The 20056-nt window shown below is 42.0% G+C and overlaps 1 protein-coding gene across 2 annotated transcripts; it reads left to right on the plus strand.

Moving 5' to 3' along the window:
* Positions 1-8449: 8449 nt before the first annotated feature.
* On the plus strand, positions 8450-16384 carry LOC117516477 (olfactory receptor 52N5-like). Of its 2 annotated transcripts, XM_034177387.1 has the most exons (2): positions 8450-9369; positions 16354-16384. In XM_034177387.1, exons 1-2 carry the CDS (start codon positions 8465-8467, stop codon positions 16382-16384), a joined length of 936 nt encoding a protein of 311 aa, XP_034033278.1. In that variant the 5' UTR covers positions 8450-8464. The 2 variants fall into 2 exon arrangements, with proteins under 2 accessions (XP_034033278.1, XP_034033277.1); XM_034177386.1 differs by lacking the exon at positions 16354-16384 and having other exon boundaries at positions 8468-9373.
* Positions 16385-20056: the final 3672 nt, after the last annotated feature.

Here is a 20056-nt window from a genome sequence, read left to right on the forward strand (position 1 = left end):
TTTCACTGGGTCATCTGTAAGGCTGATGTCCCCATCTACCAGGTAGGCCTCCACATCACCTGATGGCAAATGTGTTCTCATTGGAACAGCCGATTTCTTTTTCTGTATGAAGGACAGGACTGAAGTGCTGCTGGTGGCAAGAGTCTCTTCTGTGTTCCTTGCATGTGCAGCCACAAGGTCACAGAGCTCCATCTTATGGAATAATGTCCTCTTCAGTGCATCCACATCAACACTGTTTGGGAAACAGTTGGCCTTATATCTGGCGTCAAGGAGAGTGACGAGCAGAAATCTGGAGTTTGCAAAGATGGGTTTGAAATGCCATTCTAGTTCTTTGCTCAGATTGGCTGCGAGTTTCCTTGCTGCTGCTCCTAACGTATCCCTGGACTCAGCTGCACCATCCTGGTCCTGTCCCTCTGTGGCATCCTGATCATCATCACCAGCCATAACATGATCAGAGTCATCCTCAGATTCCTCACCAGCTGCACAAGCCCCCAAATGCAGTGACCTGATGATGGAGCACAAGCCATGCAGTAGGGGGATGACTTCAGAGATGGAGGCACTGTGTTTTGAGAGTGCCCATGTGACCTCTGCAAAAGGACTCAGAAGAGTGAGCATGTCTGATGCCAACCTCCACTCATTTGGGTAGATGACTGTCGGAGCTCTACCCATGTTGGACTCCTGTGTCATAATCTGCACAGCCCTGCGCTGCTCCACCAACCGCTGGAGCATGTAGGACGTATAGTTCCACCTTGTTTTTACATCTGTTATGACAGTGTGCTGGGGGAGGTTCAGCTGTGTTTGCAGCTCATGTCATCTGTTGTTGGCTTTGCTTGAGCGATGAATATAGCCAGAGATGGTCCTGACTTTGGACAGAAGGGATGTCACAATCCTGTCCTGCTCCGCCAGTGCTTTGATCACCACCAAGTGAAGCGTATGGCACATGCAATGCATGTGCCCAAATTCACTTAAAGCCTTCACCATGTTGCTGCATTATCTGACACGACAAACTTCACTCTAACAGGCTGTCCAACAGACTCCTCCCACTCTCTCATCTTTTCTTTCAGGCAGCACAGAATGTTGTTTGCTGTGTGCTCGATGTCCAGCACACCAACATTTAGCAGCCCTGCTGTCCTCTGCACTGATGATTCACCCACACGTTCACACCAGTGCCCAGTTATACAGAGGTATGCATGGGCATTGTGGTTGCTGGTCCAGAGATCGGTAGTGAGGTTGATGACACCTCCATCAGCTGCCTTGAGTGACTGGACCAGCTCCCCTCTCATTGCCTCATACAGCTCAGGCACTACAGTTCTACTGAAATAGTGCCTTGACGGGATCTTATACTTGGGCTCTAAAAAGGCAACAAGAGACTTGAAACCTCTCCTCTCCACCATAGAGAAAGGCTCAAGATCAGTGCAGATCATTCTATCAATCATCTCTGTAATTTTTTTTTAACCGGGGATGGTTTGCAGAGAATGGCTGCATTGCTGTAAATGCAGTGAGTATTGGTGAAGAGGAGGAAGAAGGTCAGCCCTTAGCAGCACTCAGCTGAACACCATTGTCCTGGGAAGAAATGATGCCAGGAGAGGTGTAGGAGGAGGTGGTTGATACAGTGGGTTTTCTCATGTGATGAACATATAACAGATGGTTATGTAGAGATGTTGTAATGTTTTGAATCTCTACCTCTGGTTATTTTGGACTTACAAAGCTTACACATGGCTTTGGAGGGATCATTTTCACAAACAGTGAAAGAGTCCCACACTGCAGAGGTCCTTTTCGTTTTTGGTGGAGGAGGAACTCCATCACCAGATGCACTATTGGTCTCAGTGGGGGCAAGGTGGGTGCTACCACTAATGCTACTGCGAGTGATACTGCCTGGTTCAGTGTCAGCTGAATTACCCTCTGTATCACTCGTATAAGAGAGAGAGAGAGAGTACGAGGTCTGTTAGAAAAGTATCGTACCTTTTTATTTTTTTCAAAAACTATATGGATTTGATTCATATGTTTTTACGTCAAAGGAACACAAAGGAACACCTCCGTTTCGGAGTGCCAGAGGACAAGTTGGGACATGCCTATCTCGGCTTTCAGTGCTTACCAGTCGAGTGAGTATAAGAGAAATTGTGGAGAGCTGGGCATGTCCCAACTTGTCCTCTGACACTCCAAAACGGAGGTGTTCCTTTGTCTCGCTTCATCAGCAAATTTGTCGTGACACGCGAAGCCTCCGCGCGACTTTCCATGACAAAATCTCTTGTTAAAAGTGAAATCTGCTGGAAAGTGGCTGATGTCCAGCTCTTGTGATAACCAGAGAAATTGCACATGACAGTCCCGGCTCCACACAGCCATCCGTTTAGAAATGATGTGGTGGTTTCTGTCTCTCGATGGCGGCTCGGAGCGTGGCACGCCATGCGCCATTGTGGGCCGTCCTTCAAGCTGTAGTAACACTCCTTATTCTCTGTGAAGCCCGTAAAATTTTCACTGAAAGCCAGATAAATTTTTCGAATGGTTTCCAGCTGCCTGTCTCTAACAGTTTCTGAAAAAATTCTGATGGAAAAAAAGCCCAAATCATTCCACCATTTCCTCGCAATGAAACAACGACGAGAGGGGTGGAGCAGTGCTCACTCAAAGCCTGCCCACAGGCGAATGACGCAACTGACAGGCGTGGAAAAACTCACGCATGCGCACGAAGGTTCAAGCTTGGCTGACGTAAAAACATATGAATCAAATCCATATAGTTTTTGAAAATAATAAAAAGGGCCGTTACTTTTCTAACAGACCTCGTATGTGAGCACAATGTAACAGTTAAAATATCTACTGTATTCAAATCTATAAAAATCCTATATACAGTATATAAAGCTTAATTTGTAATATTTATAATATTGTATTCATTTTTATGAACTGCAGTGAGAAAGTGTCATATACTGCATGCAGCCATATACACTAAAAATATTAATGTAGACTACTTTGTGTGTTCAGCTATATAAGACTGTTTATTTTTTAATGATCTGTGTGAACTTTGTGATTCATGCAAACATCCAGTGATGGCAAACAGGGAAATAATACTGCATTCTTCTCCAAAGTACCATGAGCAAACATAGAACATAGAGAGGGCCGGCTTCCTATATGCTGCATTGTAATTGACTGAGCGTCGGCCGCCATTTTGAATGTGTGTGACTGGGTGTTGCTATCGATAATAATAATAATAATAATAATAATAATAATAATACATTTTATTTGTATTGCACCTTACATTTCAAAGAAATCTCAAAGTGCTACAGCAAGGATTTAAAAACAGAATTAAAACAGATTTCAAAAACAGATTTTGTAGAAACCATTTCAAACGATAAGATATCTAAAAGTCCTTTTGAAATAACAATGTCTTTAGGCCTTTTTTAAAGGCCTCCACACTTTGTGGGGCCCTCAGGGTCTCTGGAGGGAGTTCCAGAGCTGAGGGGCCACTGCCTGGAAGGCCCTGTCTCCCATGGTGGAGAGTCTGGTCCTGGGTTGGTGAAGGCAGTGTGAGGAGGTGGTGGAGCGGAGAGATCTTGAGGTGGTGTGTGGGGTGAGGAGTTCACTGAGGTAGGTAGGGGCGGTTCTGTGCATGCACTGATAAGTCAGGAGGCAGAGTTTGTACTCTATTCTGTATTTGATGGGCAGCCAGTGGAGGGATCTGAGGACAGGGGTGATGTGGTCAAACTTGCGCCTCCTCGTCAGGACCCGGGCAGCACAGTTCTGGATGTGCTGCAGCTTTTGCAGGTTTTTACCAGGGGTCCCGACGAGGAGGGCATTGCAATAGTCCAACCTGGAGGAGACAAAAGCATGGATCAACCTCTCAGCATCCGGTTGGGAAAGGGAGGGGCGGAGTTTGGCTATGTTTTTGAGGTGATGGAAGACTTTGCATAGGTGGCGGATGTGGGTGTCAAAGGTGAGATGTGGGTCAAATCTGACTCCAAAGTTGGTGATGGAGGCGGACAGGGGAATGTTGTGGCAGAGAATGGGAATACTGGTGAGGGAGGAGGACTGGGTTTGATGTGGGGTACCGATGAGGATGGCTTGAGTTTTGTCAGTGTTTAGTTTCGTATCGATCATTTAGTATCGATGCACAATGGCAGTCTTTGTGTCACTCTAGAGTCGTATTAGAGACAAAGGTTTTTGTTTATGTGCATTTTTCACGACCCTGGATCATAACTATCATACCAGCAACATAAAAAAAAAAAAAAAAATCTAAAGGAACCGAGTGCTCAGCTATCAATTGCACCAGGTACACTAAAACAAACAAGGAAGTGGCATTCTACTGCTTTCCAAAGGGTATCGTTAAGAAATTATCCGATCCACTGACACCAACAGCCTTTTTGCTTAACGATTCCCTTATCGGTCCTTCAGAGTGGCCGTTGTTTTTGAGGGTGTTGGTCAGGAAAATGATCATTTCTCTACACTGATTACAGACCCTGTAGCGGGTCTGTAATCAACTTTTCTGCAGTGCGGCTTTGCTTTGAACTTTGAACCGATCGAAGCAGTGATTCACAGATCAAAGCAGTGCTTCGATCTAATGCTTCATTGATTCATTGTTTTATTTCGCTTTACCTTAATTTTCCTCCGCTAAAACCCTAAAGAGCATATGTCTGTGAGTAATATTTACCTTTTTTATGTTAAACCAACCTGTTATGATCTTCTGAAACAGTTGATAGATGTATTTTATAACAAAAAAAGGACGATGCTAACGTGTTAGCATGTCTATGGCATTTTCAATGTTAAAGTTAGCATTAAGCTGCTGCAGCTGTCAGCACGTTTGTGTGCATTTGTTTTCTATATAATAATTAATGGCTCAGCGTTTGTTGTCATAAAAGAGTCAAATGTATTACAAATTATAATATTTTTAAATTTATTTTTGTTTATATATTAATAATAATAAAAGCAACAAACAATAAACAATGATAGTAATAATAACTAATAATGCTACAATACAATTTTAGAGAAAGAGACAAAAAGAACCTGATTAAAAACACAACAGAAAATATAAAACTAAAAATATAAAAGATCAGGCTGGCTAGGTTATAATATACTTACAGCACCTTATTTTCCACTCTATACACTCCGCAATCAACAGCTGTTTAAAAAAATGTTTGTATTAGTAGTTCCTTGTGTTCTAAAGTCAGATCGTGCATTACAGTAGCTTGTAGTTGTTATGCCTTCATTTGTTGTCACTTAAATGTCTAAAGGAATTGTTTTCTTTAAATTGAAGTAGAAGTAACCCTGTTTTCCATATGCAATGTTCAGATACATAAGATATCTTAGATCCTTGTCTCGCTTAGTCAGAGCAACAAGAAATCTCTCATGGCGTGATTAATGCAAAATTTCTTTTTCAATACACAGTGTTCAGATACATGAGGATATCTGAGTTTTGATTTGTTTAGTCAGAGCAAGTAGAAAAATAAGCTGTTGCCACACATTCGCACGTGGTATTTGTCATCATATTTTGCTCATGTTGACACTTAACTAAAGATTGAAACTGTCTTTGTTCCTGGGAGAGACTGTGCTGAGTGTTTCTGCTTTGTAAGCATGGTGATGGCATCCTTGTATGCTTGAATGAAAAGAAAGCGAGGTAGTGTGTCACTCAGCAAAGAGAGGGAAGGAGAGAAGGAATGAATCTGTTGCTCGAGTGATATACTCTCTCTCTCCTTGCGAGCCAACACTCTGCTCGCGAGCAAAAGATAAACAGTGACTTCTGGTGTGTTTCGTTGATATCAGGTTGTCTGTGATTTCTATTACAGGGTGAACCTGACAGTCGTCCACTCAAGAGAAGTTTTGTTTACAAAATGTCACTCCACTGCAGCAGCCAAGCTGCCCCCATTACACACAATCAAAATGGCGTCCAGATGACATAATTTTGTGGAAGTCGGCCCTCTCTATGTTCTCTCTGTCCATACCGGATACTCATCTGAAACAAGTATCGGGCTCAACCCTAATAAAAAGTTGTGTGTTCATTATTTTCAAAAAGTAACAAATGTTTAGACGTATGTACACATGCAGGTTTAAATGAACTAGATATTGTATTTAATGAATGAAGTTGAATAGAGTGTACACTTGTGCCATAATGTGCTTAAGGGTTTTATCATGATGTCAAATGAATGAAAATGTGTATGCCTATGCTTTGATGGGTGTTCAATTGATTTATGATGGTTTTGAAATGATACAATATTATACGATTTGATTAATGATTGAAATATGTGCTTATGATGAATTGTATTTAACATGTGGAACTGCTGATGTGTGTTGACTCTCATATCAGTAAAAGTGTTTTGGTTTAAGGTTTTCATAAAATTATATATGCTTAGAAGTAGGGTGTAACATGGTTTGAGCATGTCAGGCATTTGACCATTTGAATAAAGTCATGATGCCTGACATGATGTTTCATGATATGTTCAAAGGTCTTGAGGTCAAGATGTCTACTGCAAATGATATTGTTGTTGCCTCTGTTTAGAATCAAATGGTTTATATTTTTTATTACATTCATGTTTGAACTATGCTGATCAGTAATGTGCAGCTGAGTGATTGTACTGTGAACTGAACTTGTGGACTTTTACTCTCATAACAGAGCTGTAACAACAAGCTGAAGAGAGTGACTCCTTAACACTGATCTACATTAGCTAATGAGTTACACATTGTCGCAAAGACAATGTGAGGGCGTATGTACTGGGGACCTCTGCGCTCAGGATGATTATTAGATCAGTTTCCATCACAACATTGGACGATATATTTATTCACATTTTTTGCGCTCAGATCAAGGACGTGAGACTGGATTCCCCTGCCGGACAAATTTCTGGACTGAAAGAATAAGAGCCCTGTTTTTGAAAAGAATGTTCATTTTGCTGCACAATGCTGTGGGTATCGGTTTAGTGGTAAAACGGGGCATTTTCATTCACTCTTATGAGTTATATAATGTATCTACAAAATTATATTTGTTACAGATGTAACATTTTGTTATAATCTCAAATTCAGGTTCACACATGCTTCATGCATTGACACGCAGTGTTTTCGAATAGGTTGTATAATGTTCACAAGGAGCTCATGAAATTAAACCCGCTTTGTCCCACTGAATGCTACGCTTTGTCCTGTTTGATGCCATGTTATATACAAACATCATAGATGGACTCTGAACGGGTCAGCAGATGGGAGGAAGAAAGCACAAGGATAGATCCTGTGTGTCTGATTGCTGGCATACAACGGCCCCTAACCTGGTGTCAGAGGCATCGACTTCCACGATGGACTGGCAGCTTGGGTCAGGTTGAATGAGGACTGGGGTGGTAGTAAATAACTTTTAATTTAGTGAAGTTATGACCTGCTGTCAGAGACCACGAGAATAGAATCATCAGAGGAGCTGCAGCCTGACTGAAATTTTGGATAAACTGTCAGTAGAAATTGGCAAAACTGAGGAAACATAGTTGTTTACCAGAAGATAAAACTCGCCAGTCAGCAACTGCCTGATTCTTAGCTGGGTCAGGTTTTGCCAACGCCCATCTCGAAAATGTACCCCAAGCCAAGAGGGCACTGAACGGCTCCAGAAACATGGGCCCCATAGCCTCTCGATCTGGTGGGGCTTGGACTGGATCTGGAACTGCTTGGAGTGCGATGTTTGTCATGTCCAGTCACCCATCTGTTCAGTGACTTGTGGCTGCTGCTGGTAGTCAGCTGCATAATGAAAAACAGAACATCATTCTGATGACATCATTCTGATGCAGCACCTTCAAATGGACACCAACAGTTGTGCTGGAAAACCATCAGCTGCTCATCAAACTGATAAAAACTGTTGGTCCACCTCAAAAGCTTCACATCATCAGAGGTAAGCGGGCACACACACACACACTCTAACACAGTGTGGCGTTCGATGTGTTCTGATGGAAAACAAGTGTCAGTATTTCCCAACCAGCCAAACAGCTAATTGATGTCTTATCTTTCATTTGATTTTTGTGGCTGTTTCTTGTCTTTCGTATTCTTGAAGTCACTTTTATAATCTAAAATGAAAAAAAAAAAAGCATGTCAAAGGGTTTCTGAACAACAACAACAACAAACAAAACAAACAAAACAAAACAAAAACAAAAATACTAGATTCACATTGTTCTGACTGTTCGACTGAAGAGATGCAGGACTCTGATCACCAAGAAACCCATCAGCAACGATGAAAGAGATTCAGGCTTCCAGGGCTGTTACTGAAACTTTGCTGTACATCATTTGTTACAGCTTCATGGAGTGAACATGGAAGGATTTTCCTCATAAGAAAACATGAATTTACAGCTGCAGTTTCCTAGAAAGTATTTGAGAGCTGAGTCTAAACTTGAGCAGTTTTCTTTCTGTCCTTTTGTGTTCCACTGCACCCTGAAGCTGGAACTGTTTATGTAACAGACATTTTAACATGCAGATGACCTCAACATTTTCTTTGGCCTTAACGATTCATTATTGTGGTTTCAGGATGATGGAAAACTACACCTACAACAGTTTGGTGCTACAGATGGAGAGACTAAATATCTCTGAGGATTACGTTCATGCCGTCTTTGTTGTCATCTTTTTCACCTACATGTTTATTATGGTGGCAAACGCAGGCATCACACTTCTGATTTTTATCAATAAGAACCTTCACCAGCCCATGTTTCTGCTTTACTGTAACCTGTCACTTAACGATATCCTGGGCAACTGTGTCGTGATACCACGTTTCCTCTCAGACATGTTGATGTCCACATCTGAACGCTTTATTAATTTTCATGAGTGTGTTGTCCAAGCATTCATCACAATGTTATACGGAACTGCTGCTCACACTGTGCTCATGATTATGGCTTTTGACAGATATGTGGCCATCTGTAATCCTCTTCACTACACCACCATCATGACCACTAACATGGTGTGGAAGCTGTCGCTCTCTGCCTGGGGAGTGGGTTTTGTTCTGGTCGGGATTCTGATCGGTCTGTCCGTCCGACTCAACAGATGCAGGACTCTGATCACAAATCTTTACTGTGACAACGCCTCACTGTTCAAACTATCCTGTGACAGCGTCTTCATCAATAATGTCTATGGTCTCACCTTCACTGTGGTCTTATTTACATCTTCTATCTGCAGCATGTTTCTCACGTACACTAAGATTACAGTCATCTGTCTGACCAGTAAGAACAAATCTCTGAACAAGAAGGCCTTAAAGACCTGCAGCACTCATCTCACCGTCTATCTGATCATGTTTATTTGTGGAATTACTGTCGTTATCCTGAATCGGTTCCCACAGTACTCGTATTACAGGAAATTCTTTGCCATTCTAATTCGTCTGATCCCAGGTAGTCTTAACCCCATTATTTATGGAATACAATCAGCAGAAATTCGCAAATCCTTGTAACAATTATTGAGAACTTAAAATGTTTTCTCATGAGAATTAAATATTTTGTGAGTAAATGTGAAGTGAAACTCAGAGAATATAAAATACCCAGATTATCTTTGTTTATTGTACAAGAGAGACATTACGCATTTTGTCCCACTTGTCAACAGGACAGGTGGGACAGCACTTTCACTTGTCCTTATTCTCTCGGGATATCAAACAAAACCCCACTGAGCATATCCATTTCTTGCTTGACATTTACGAGGTCTGTGAGAAAAGTATCCGACCTTTTTTTTTTTCAAAAACCATATGGATTTGAATCACGTGTGGTTGCATCAGACAAGCTTGAACCCTCGTAGGCATGCAAGAGTTTCTTCACGCCTGTCAGTTACGTCATTCGCCTGTGGGCAGGCTTTGAGTGAGGAGTGGTCCACCCCTCCCTTCAGAATCTCTTTGTCTGACAACTTGCTGAGAGACTGGCGCTTTGCTTTATCAAAATTTTTTCAGAACCTGTGAGGCACATCGAAGTGGACACCATTCAAGAAATTCAGCTGGTTTTCGGTGAAAATTTTAACGGCTGATGAGAGATTATGGAGTGTTACTGTCGCTTTAAGGACTTCCCATGGAGCGGGACGTTGCGCCGTGCTCGGAGGCGCCGTCGTCAGCCTGTTTCAAGCTGAAAACCTCCAAATTTAAGCCTCTGTTGACCCAGGATGTCGTGAGAGAACAGAGAAGTTTCAGAAGAGGTCGGGATCAGCAGATTATCTGGACATTCCACTGTTAAAGGAGATTTTGTAATGAAAGACATGCGGACGGATTGGCATGTCGGCAGGCAGCCGGCGCGGCACGTCGCCACAGGAAAAGCACCTCCGTTGGAAGCCTTAAGGACAAGTTGGAACATGTCCAGCTGTTAAACAGTTTCTGAGATACTCACTCAACTGAAAGCCACCAAAAGCCGCCTGGTTTTTACAAATGGTTATCAACACAGAGGTGTTTTTCCTGTGGTGGCGCGCCGCGCCGGCTGCCTACCGACGTGCGAATCCGTCCGCACGTCTTTCATTACAAAATCTCCTTGAACAGTGGAATGTCCGGATAAAATGCTGATCCCGACCTCTTCTGAAAGTTCTCTGTTCTCTCACGACGTCCTGGGTCAACAGAGGCTTAAATTTGGAGGTTTTCAGCTCAAAACAGGCTGACGACGGTGCCTCCGAGCATGGCGCGACGTCCCGCTCTGTGAAAAGTCCTTAAAGCGACAGTAACACTCCATAATCTCTCATCAGCAGTTAAAATTTTACCGAAAACCAGCTGAATTTCTCGAATGGTGTCCACTTCGATCTGCCTCACAGGTTCTGAAAAAATTTTGATCAAGCAAAGCGCCAGTCCCTCAGGAAGAAGTCAGACAAAGGATTTCCGATGGGAGGGGTGGACCACTCCTCACTCAAAGCCAGCCCACAGGCGAATGACGTAACCGACAGGTGTGAAAAAACTCACGCATGCGCACGAGGGTTCAAGGTTGGCTGATGTAATCGCACGTGATTCAAATCCATATAGTTTTTGAAAAAAATAAAAAGGTACGTTACATTTCTCACAGACCTTGTACATTAATCGTTACATTAATTTCAAGTTTTCCCTGTACAATTAAGTGATATTTCTTTAAAAATAAATGGTATTTAAAATGAAAATAACTTTCCAAAAAAGCGACTGACAAATGTAACAACTTGTCCTGGTTTTACTGGAGACTTTTGGAGATTGAGATGAAGCATGTATGATTCTTCCTCTGCTCAATGAGCAGCAGGTGCTGCCATGCCGGGCTCCTTTCAAATTATTTTACTTATATAGTGCCAAATCACACCAAAGCTGCCTCAAGGTGCTTCACATGAGTAAAGCCCCTTTCACACCGGCACAAATGTAGAGTTGCGTATGTGGCATATGTCGGGTTTAGAATACTGTATCTTTGATAAGAGGAAGAGACAACCAGGCAATAAAACAAGTGAGAGATAGAATTCAATTTAAGCTCGCAAGGAGTGCAGTCAGGCTGTACACCAAAGCTACACTAAAGTCTGGCCTGCGCTCCCGCTCTTTTTATTTAGGACTTCCCTACATACATGGGCGGTACAGCTCCTGAGGGGAAGAGTGATAGCGCGTGAGCTGTTGCCGCAGAACCGCTGATTGCACAATACATTCAGGACGTTCAGAACCTTTTTAATCTTGGGCTCGATTAAGATGTGTTTAAGACATCTAACGATTAATCACACTTCTTCTGACACAAGGACTAATGTATCATAATCACACTGTGGTTGGAACATTCAATTCTCTATTCTTTATCTCACTGCTCCGCTTACGGCTGCATCCTGCCTGGGTCATCTTCACATGTCCTGAAAAAGAGCTTAGCGTGCACACAGAGATACCACAACTTGCAGAAACACGTCATGTCACATATCTTAAGTAACCTTCACCCATCACATCAGTACAATACACTTTATCAGAGCAGAGAGAACTACATTCTACCAGAGCAGAGAACACAAAACATGCATGATAAAATAAAACAGTGTATCTACAGAATAACTCCAACATTTCCCCTCTGTTTATCATGCATTCCAACGGTATTACATCTTCACCTAAAAGTAAACAATTGTTACTAAGCAACCACTTCTTATTCAGATTTTCAGCTGCAGGGTCATTAAACAATGGTAAGAATACATTTACACTCGGGAGGTCTTATCGTTGGTGTTGAGGTCATTGTCAGGTTCACCATAATCACCTGGATCAGGGAACAGATCTGGAAGATAGTGGTCGTAGTTGTCTTCTTCATCAGTCTCATTATCGTCATCTTCTGGATGGTTACCCAGAAGGGGGTATGCCTGAGCTGAATCTTGTCTGGCTGGTGAGATAGCAGTGGTTATCAAATCCAGCTGCTATCTGATCAGCCAGTTTGTACTCATCAGGCACTCCTCTGGGGACTCCTATTGCGTCAATATATGTTGGATCTCCCTCTCCTTTCCAATCTTTTTTTACTCTATGCCAATTTTCAGGCACCACAGACTTTAGGTGCGTCAACAAGTCCTTGGCTAAAATGGGAATGGCTTTTACTGGGAGGAGTAGGGACACTAAAGCACAGTAGCCTGACACATTTCTAGGCAATCTGTCAAAAATTCTATTATCTCCACACCACCACCACACGTCACTTCGGCTGACTGGTATAAATGAACCGTTTATCTGTATTATTCGACTACACCACTTGTCTTATTACATTTTCAGCTAAAGCTTCATAGGCTAAGAGTGTGTTAACTCATCACGTCAACAGTTCAAGCTTGAACTGGAGTTGTGAGCTTTTCAATATCATCATAATTCTCAACACAGTCATTATAGTTTTCTCCACTAAGGTCTGACTGTTTCAATGCTTGATATTTTGGCATAGTTTGTTGGAAAGCCAGATTACACTGTACAAATGTATTTGACACCATTTTGCCAACCATTGTTTTGATATCAATCAATTTTTTCAATCAATTTTTTTATATAGCGCCAAATCACAACAAACAGTTGCCCCAAGGCGCTTTATATTGTAAGGCAAGGCCATACAATAATTATGTAAAACCCCAACGGTCAAAACGACCCCCTGTGAGCAAGCACTTGGCTACAGTGGGAAGGAAAAACTCCTTTTTAACAGGAAGAAACCTCCAGCAGAACCAGGCTCAGGGAGGGGCAGTCTTCTGCTGGGACTGGTTGGGGCTGAGGGAGAGAACCAGGAAAAAGACATGCTGTGGAGGGGAGCAGAGATCGATCACTAATGATTAAATGCAGAGTGGTGCATACAGAGCAAAAAGAGAAAGAAACAGTGCATCATGGGAACCCCCCAGCAGTCTACGTCTATAGCAGCATAACTAAGGGATGGTTCAGGGTCACCTGATCCAGCCCTAACTATAAGCTTTAGCAAAAAGGAAAGTTTTAAGCCTAATCTTAAAAGTAGAGAGGGTGTCTGTCTCCCTGATCCGAATTGGGAGCTGGTTCCACAGGAGAGGAGCCTGAAAGCTGAAGGCTCTGCCTCCCATTCTACTCCTACAAACCCTAGGAACTACAAGTAAGCCTGCAGTCTTAGATCGAAGCGCTCTATTGGGGTGATATGGTACTACGAGGTCCCTAAGATAAGATGGGACCTGATTATTCAAAACCTTATAAGTAAGAAGAAGAATTTTAAATTCTATTCTAGAATTAACAGGAAGCCAATGAAGAGAGGCCAATATGGGTGAGATATGCTCTCTCCTTCTAGTCCCCGTCAGTACTCTAGCTGCAGCATTTTGAATTAACTGAAGGCTTTTTAGGGAACTTTTAGGACAACCTGATAATAATGAATTACAATAGTCCAGCCTAGAGGAAATAAATGCATGAATTAGTTTTTCAGCATCACTCTGAGACAAGACCTTTCTGATTTTAGAGATATTGCGTAAATGCAAAAAAGCAGTCCTACATATTTGTTTAATATGCGCTTTGAATGACATATCCTGATCAAAAATGACTCCAAGATTTCTCACAGTATTACTAGAGGTCAGGGTAATGCCATCCACAGTAAGGATCTGGTTAGACACCATGTTTCTAAGATTTGTGGGGCCAAGTACAATAACTTCAGTTTTATCTGAGTTTAAAAGCAGGAAATTAGAGGTCATCCATGTCTTTATGTCTGTAAGACAATCCTGCAGTTTAGCTAATTGGTGTGTGTCCTCTGGCTTCATGTATAGATAAAGCTGGGTATCATCTGCGTAACAATGAAAATTTAAGCAATACCGTCTAATAATACTGCCTAAGGGAAGCATGTATAAAGTGAATAAAATTGGTCCTAGCACAGAACCTTATGAACTCCATAATTAACTTTAGTCTGTGAAGAAGATTCCCCATTTACATGAACAAATTGTAATCTATTAGACAACTATGATTCAAACCACCGCAGCGCAGTGCCTTTAATACCTATGGCATGCTCTAATCTCTGTAATAAAATTTTATGGTCAACAGTATCAAAAGCAGCACTGAGGTCTAACAGAACAAGCACAGAGATGAGTCCACTGTCCGAGGCCATAAGAAGATCATTTGTAACCTTCACTAATGCTGTTTCTGTACTATGATGAATTCTAAATATATGTGATATAAGGGATCACACAACACATGCAAAGTCCAATCAGAATTAGGACTATAATAACTGGTGTCACCATTTTCAATAGTAACTGCCACCATGGTCCTGAAGTCAACCAGGACCAGGGATTCCACCGGCTCACTGCTAGGGTGTCTTTATGCATTGCATCACGAAGTTTATTCAGCTCTTCCAATGCGTCCTGCACATCCACTGAATGAATGGAGTCTGGGATGAAAGTACAGCATGTTGTGTTCAGCAGAACACAAACTCCTCCCTGTGAACCAGTAAGCAAGTCTAAAACCATGCGATTTTGCATCACCATGGTACGTAAAGCATCTATTTCAGTGTTTTGAGGTGCTACTATTTTCTCAGTTACATTCATGAACAGACCCAATCGATAATTCAGTTTCAATCATTAATGAATTTTTTTTTTTTTTCCACTCCTATCCAGGGGAACAATGAATGTGCTATTTTATCTCCTACAGACCACAATTTTTGGTCCTTTGGTACATCCGAGCCCCACATGTGATCATGTGGTAACACATCTGGGTATATCAATCTCCTCCGTCTGGTGCTGCCATTCTTCTCTGTGGAGGTCCTTGGCACTACCACATATGTATGGTCAGTCACCTGGGTAGGTGCACACACACCACCCCAATTTGGTGGGAGACTCATGTACAGTCTGGAACCACAAAGCCAATAGATGTCATCATACACCGGAGTACCATTTACAGGTGGTAGCAAAAACTTACTAACATAAGCACATGCTTCATCCGTTCCCCATGGACAGGAGCCTGTATAATTACATCCCCGTCCAATGTGATGAAGATAAGTACCATCCACATATTATGTTTTGGTTAGGCTTAAATTATTTGATAAAACATACGTTTGGGTACACAGACGTTTCTTAATTTTACCTACAGTTTTATTCCCTGTCCCGTAAAAGCAAATCGGGAATGGCCGTTGTGATGACAATTTAACGTGATGATATTTTTGCATTTCCCTTCAGTCTAGTCAATGGAGCAGCACTTGGGCACGCTTGTACGTCCTCTGTTGAAATCCCTATCATATAAGTGGTTGCACTGAGGCAAGTGGTGTTACATCTTATCAGATTTGCTGAGAACTGCTGCCCCCGAAATACAGTTTGATTATGCATCCGTATGATAAGACATTCTGTCACCCTAGCAGGGTACGGTTTAGCCGTCAGAGCTGGGTGTGTTGAGGATATAGGCATTTGCGAACAAACATAACAATTAGTAACGTAATTCCATAGCCAATAAATGAACATCTCTGTACCACAAATTAGTATGGTATATATGAGGGTGTCCATCTGTCTCATTCACATTATGAATAAACCTCTTCTGACGTTGCTTGCATTGTTCTCTGGCTCGGTCCACAGTGAGCTGCAATTCTTGGGTCAACCACCAGGCCAGGAATCCGAGGAGCACGAAACACACTAAGATCACAACGCAACCGGCTGCCCTACCAACAGTCCGGCAGCGGCGGCGCTGAGCACGCCGCTCCGGGGTCTGCTGTAGTTCAGTCATGATTGCTAGGATACAGTGTTGTTAACCAACCTCACCTAATAGTGCAAGGATCTCCCTGCTTCACTGGCATTGAGACAATCTATTGCTAATTAAATAGACTCCCTTTGTAGCCAGACTTCCCCTTACACTGTGGAGGCAGCCAACACACGCTGTATCTTACAGTGACTTAGATGTATCCACGTTGATCTCTCCGCTATCTTTACTGCAGTTGGTGTTGTTAACAGCACTTGGTATCGACCTTCCCAACGAGGACTGGACCAGTTCTTCCTCTTAATCACTCTGATGAACACCCAGTCTCCTGGCTGGACTACTGGAAGGCCGTCCTGTGGAAGATCAAAATTATTCGGCAGTAAATGTGTTTAAGTTATCTCTTTCTGTGTTAATGTCTTTTTCATAAAATCTGCTAATGTTTGTTCCTCATCTGCTGTTTTAGTATCCATGTCAAAAATTGATAGACGATATGGTCGTCCATAAAGTATCTCAAATGTTGTTAAACCTGATGGTGTTGGTGTTATTCTCATATACAATTTTACTAGGTCCAAACATTCAATCCAGGTTCGTTTTGTCTCTTCTATACATTTCCTTAATCTTATTTTTATTGTGCCCTTTGTCCTTTCCACTAATCCTGCACTTTGTGGGTGGTAAGCACAATGATGTTTTAACTTAATTTTCATGTGTTCTGCTACTCTTTGTACAACTTCATTTACAAAATGTGTTCCATTATCACTGTACAATGTCTCTGGTATTCCATAATACGGAATAATTGTCTTACACAGTGCTTTTGCTACTGTTAAAGCATCTGCTTTTTGTGATGGAACAATTTCTACCCATTTTGAAAAGGCATCAATTAATACTAGACAGTATTGATAAGGTCCACATCGATTTAGTTCAATAAAGTCCATATGAACAATTTGAAAAGGATACTGTGGTTTTGGGAATTGCCCTCTCCGGGGTCTTATACTTCCCTGTGGGTTGTGTTTCAATCAGATAACACAGGCTTTACAAAAATTTTTTGAGTATAAATTAAATCCATAGGTAGTAAAGTATTGGTCTACCATATATACCATCCCCCCTGTCGACACACCCATGTGTCGCAATTGCAGCTGCTTTGAATAAGCTTTTGGGTAGGATGGGTTTGTTATGTATACAATAAAGTCCTTTGGGGTTTGGGGTTGCCCCATTTTTCAACCACAAATGTCGTTCCTGCGCTGGTGCCTGTTTTTGCATATCCAATAAAAGGTCAGAATCTATTAATGGTTCATTGTCTGTCTGAGCAGGTAGGAGCGTGGCGGGATTCAAGGTGTTGCATCTTTCAATGGTAATATGTGGCTGAGACAATAGCATTGCTGTATAAGCTATCTGTCTAGCAGGCGATAAGAATGTATCCAAACGTTTGGAATAATAGCCAACTGGTTTATTTTTATTACCATGTTGTTGTAGCAAGACTGCACACATGAATCCCCGTTTTGTGTCCACCATGAGAGTGAATGGCTTGGCATAATTGGGCAGAGATAATACTGTGGAACTCACAAGTTCTTGTTTAAGAGCTGTAAACTGTTCTTCAGCTTCTTTATTCCACTGTATTTTGTCAGTCATAGCCATTGGTATAGAGTGTATTAAATCCTGCAATTTATGCACCATCTCTGCATAACATGGAATCCAGGCTCTGCAATAATTACAGATACCTAGAAAAGTCATTTCCTTTTTCTGCTTCAGGTTTTAACGGATATTGTTTGATCCGTGGTCTCCAATCAGATCGTGGCTTAATTTTGACTGGCGGAATATTTTTCAACAGTCCTACATCTGTGGGTGCTTTCACCCAGAGATGAGGAGGCAGTTTGGCCAATAAAGTCTCATCTTCCTGTGTCAACAACACAGATGTTGTTAAATTTCAATCATCCAGATCTACTTCATGTATCACCGGTGTCGTCCAAGCACTTACAAACTTGTATTTCCGATACAAGCCTGTGGATGGACTGAAATCCCACACCGACATTGCATCTGCTTCATGCCAATCAGTTGCTTCCTCAGCTATTTTAACAATTCTTCCAAGGTCCTTCCAGGACTGAGTGTCTGCCCTTGTCAGTGAAATATGCGGCACAGCCTCAGGTTTTCCTCTGTACCATTTGTCTGCACTTTGGGTCAGCACTACACTACACACAGAGGTGGTTTTTCTGTCTGTGTATAGGTGTGCTACTGTCTGTAATTCTGATGGAATTTTCAGAAATCCTGCTCCATACCTTTCATCCTTTCGTGGAGTGAATAGCATAGTTATGTGTAGATCTTTAGGTGACATCATTACTACATGTTCTCTGTTTTCACAGGTCATCAGACCTTCCTCCAATAATTGTTCAGTTTGTCTCAACTCCGACAGATCCAAAGAGTACTGCCAGGCCTGGGCCAAATTTGTATATACAGTAGCGGGCTGCCTTTTTTGTTTTCAGATTTCTTTCTGCGTGTATGGCGTGGTCTACATACTCTTGTAACCCAGCTGTTGGGAGCGTTATCATGTGTTTGTCTACCCATGCTCGGATATCTGATCTGGAGTTGGCATGGAGTGCATTTTTCAATTGTTGTTCATACACGCTATCATTTTTCAGTGGTAGAAGACCACTGTGCACTTTAAAAACTTTTTCCATTCGATGTCGATAGTCTTCGAATGGTTCATCATCTTTCTGTTTTGTGCGATTTATTTCTGTGTAATTTGACTTCTGCTGGTATTTCTGCTTAATTCTCAGCAATAGTGCAGCCAATCGATCTTCCAATTCCTGACAATTCCTGGTCCAGGTTGTTTTTCTTCATCTTTTGGTGTTTTGGATCGTGTTCTCATGACGTGTTGTGTAGGGTCTACATATGAACCATCCAGGACTGAGTGTCTGCCCTTGTCGGTGAACCATCCCTTAGTTATGCTGCTATAGACGTAGACTGCTGGGGGGTTCCCATGATGCACTGTTTCTTTCTCTTTTTGCTCTGTATGCACCACTCTGCATTTAATCATTAGTGATCGATCTCTGCTCCCCTCCACAGCATGTCTTTTTCCTGGTTCTCTCCCTCAGCCCCAACCAGTCCCAGCAGAAGACTGCCCCTCCCTGAGCCTGGTTCTGCTGGAGGTTTCTTCCTGTTAAAAGGGAGTTTTTCCTTCCCACTGTAGCCAAGTGCTTGCTCACAGGGGGTCGTTTTGACCGTTGGGGTTTTACATAATTATTGTATGGCCTTGCCTTACAATATAAAGCGCCTTGGGGCAACTGTTTGTTGTGATTTGGCGCTATATAAAAAAATTGATTGAATTGATTGATTGATGATGGGGGTTGTCCCTGTGGTAAATCTGGATAGAGTTTATTCTCCTTTATTTCAGCTTCTGGCTGACTGTGTTTTGTAGTATCCAATTTTACTACCATTTCTACTTTTGGAGCCGCAGGCCCTGTCTCATTATCTTCTTGTCTGTGAAACATCACGTTCCCCTGCTCCTTCTTATCATTTACTGTTTCTTTCTGTCTTTCCTTTGCTTCTCTAAGGCCCTTCTTTCATTTCTCAACTTCTCTTTCCCATGCTACAATTTCACCTTGACCTTCTTTTTCTTTTTTTTTCTCACTTGTTCCACACTTCTTCTCAATACTGTTCTTTAGTTTAGTTAATGACGCTTTCTGCAGGCGTCCATCAAATCCATGATCTTTTATCCACTTATCTAAGTGTTTTGTTGAATTTGGATCAATTTTATTCATGTATATCCAATCTTTTGTTTTTAGATCGTCCCGGGACTTAGGTCTCTCATTTTTACTGTTAGATTTTCCCATTTTGTGTTTTCAGAACGTTTTAGACCAGTGATGGTTTTGCCCCTACAGGGTCCTAATCCACTGGTGTTGTTACAATCACAGGGTAGTAATCAACTATTCTGAGAAGTGCGTTCCCTTTCGTCACCCCGGAGGGCACGGGAAGGCCTTGCCTTTGCTTCTTCTCAAAACTTACTATTTACTTTCCTGTGAGATTTTCATAGAGGGGAGTCGAAGTGACTCCACACTCTCACTCAGTCACCTT

This window comes from Thalassophryne amazonica, chromosome 9 (genome assembly GCF_902500255.1).
Source record: "Thalassophryne amazonica chromosome 9, fThaAma1.1, whole genome shotgun sequence".
NCBI classification, from domain to species: domain Eukaryota; kingdom Metazoa; phylum Chordata; class Actinopteri; order Batrachoidiformes; family Batrachoididae; genus Thalassophryne; species Thalassophryne amazonica.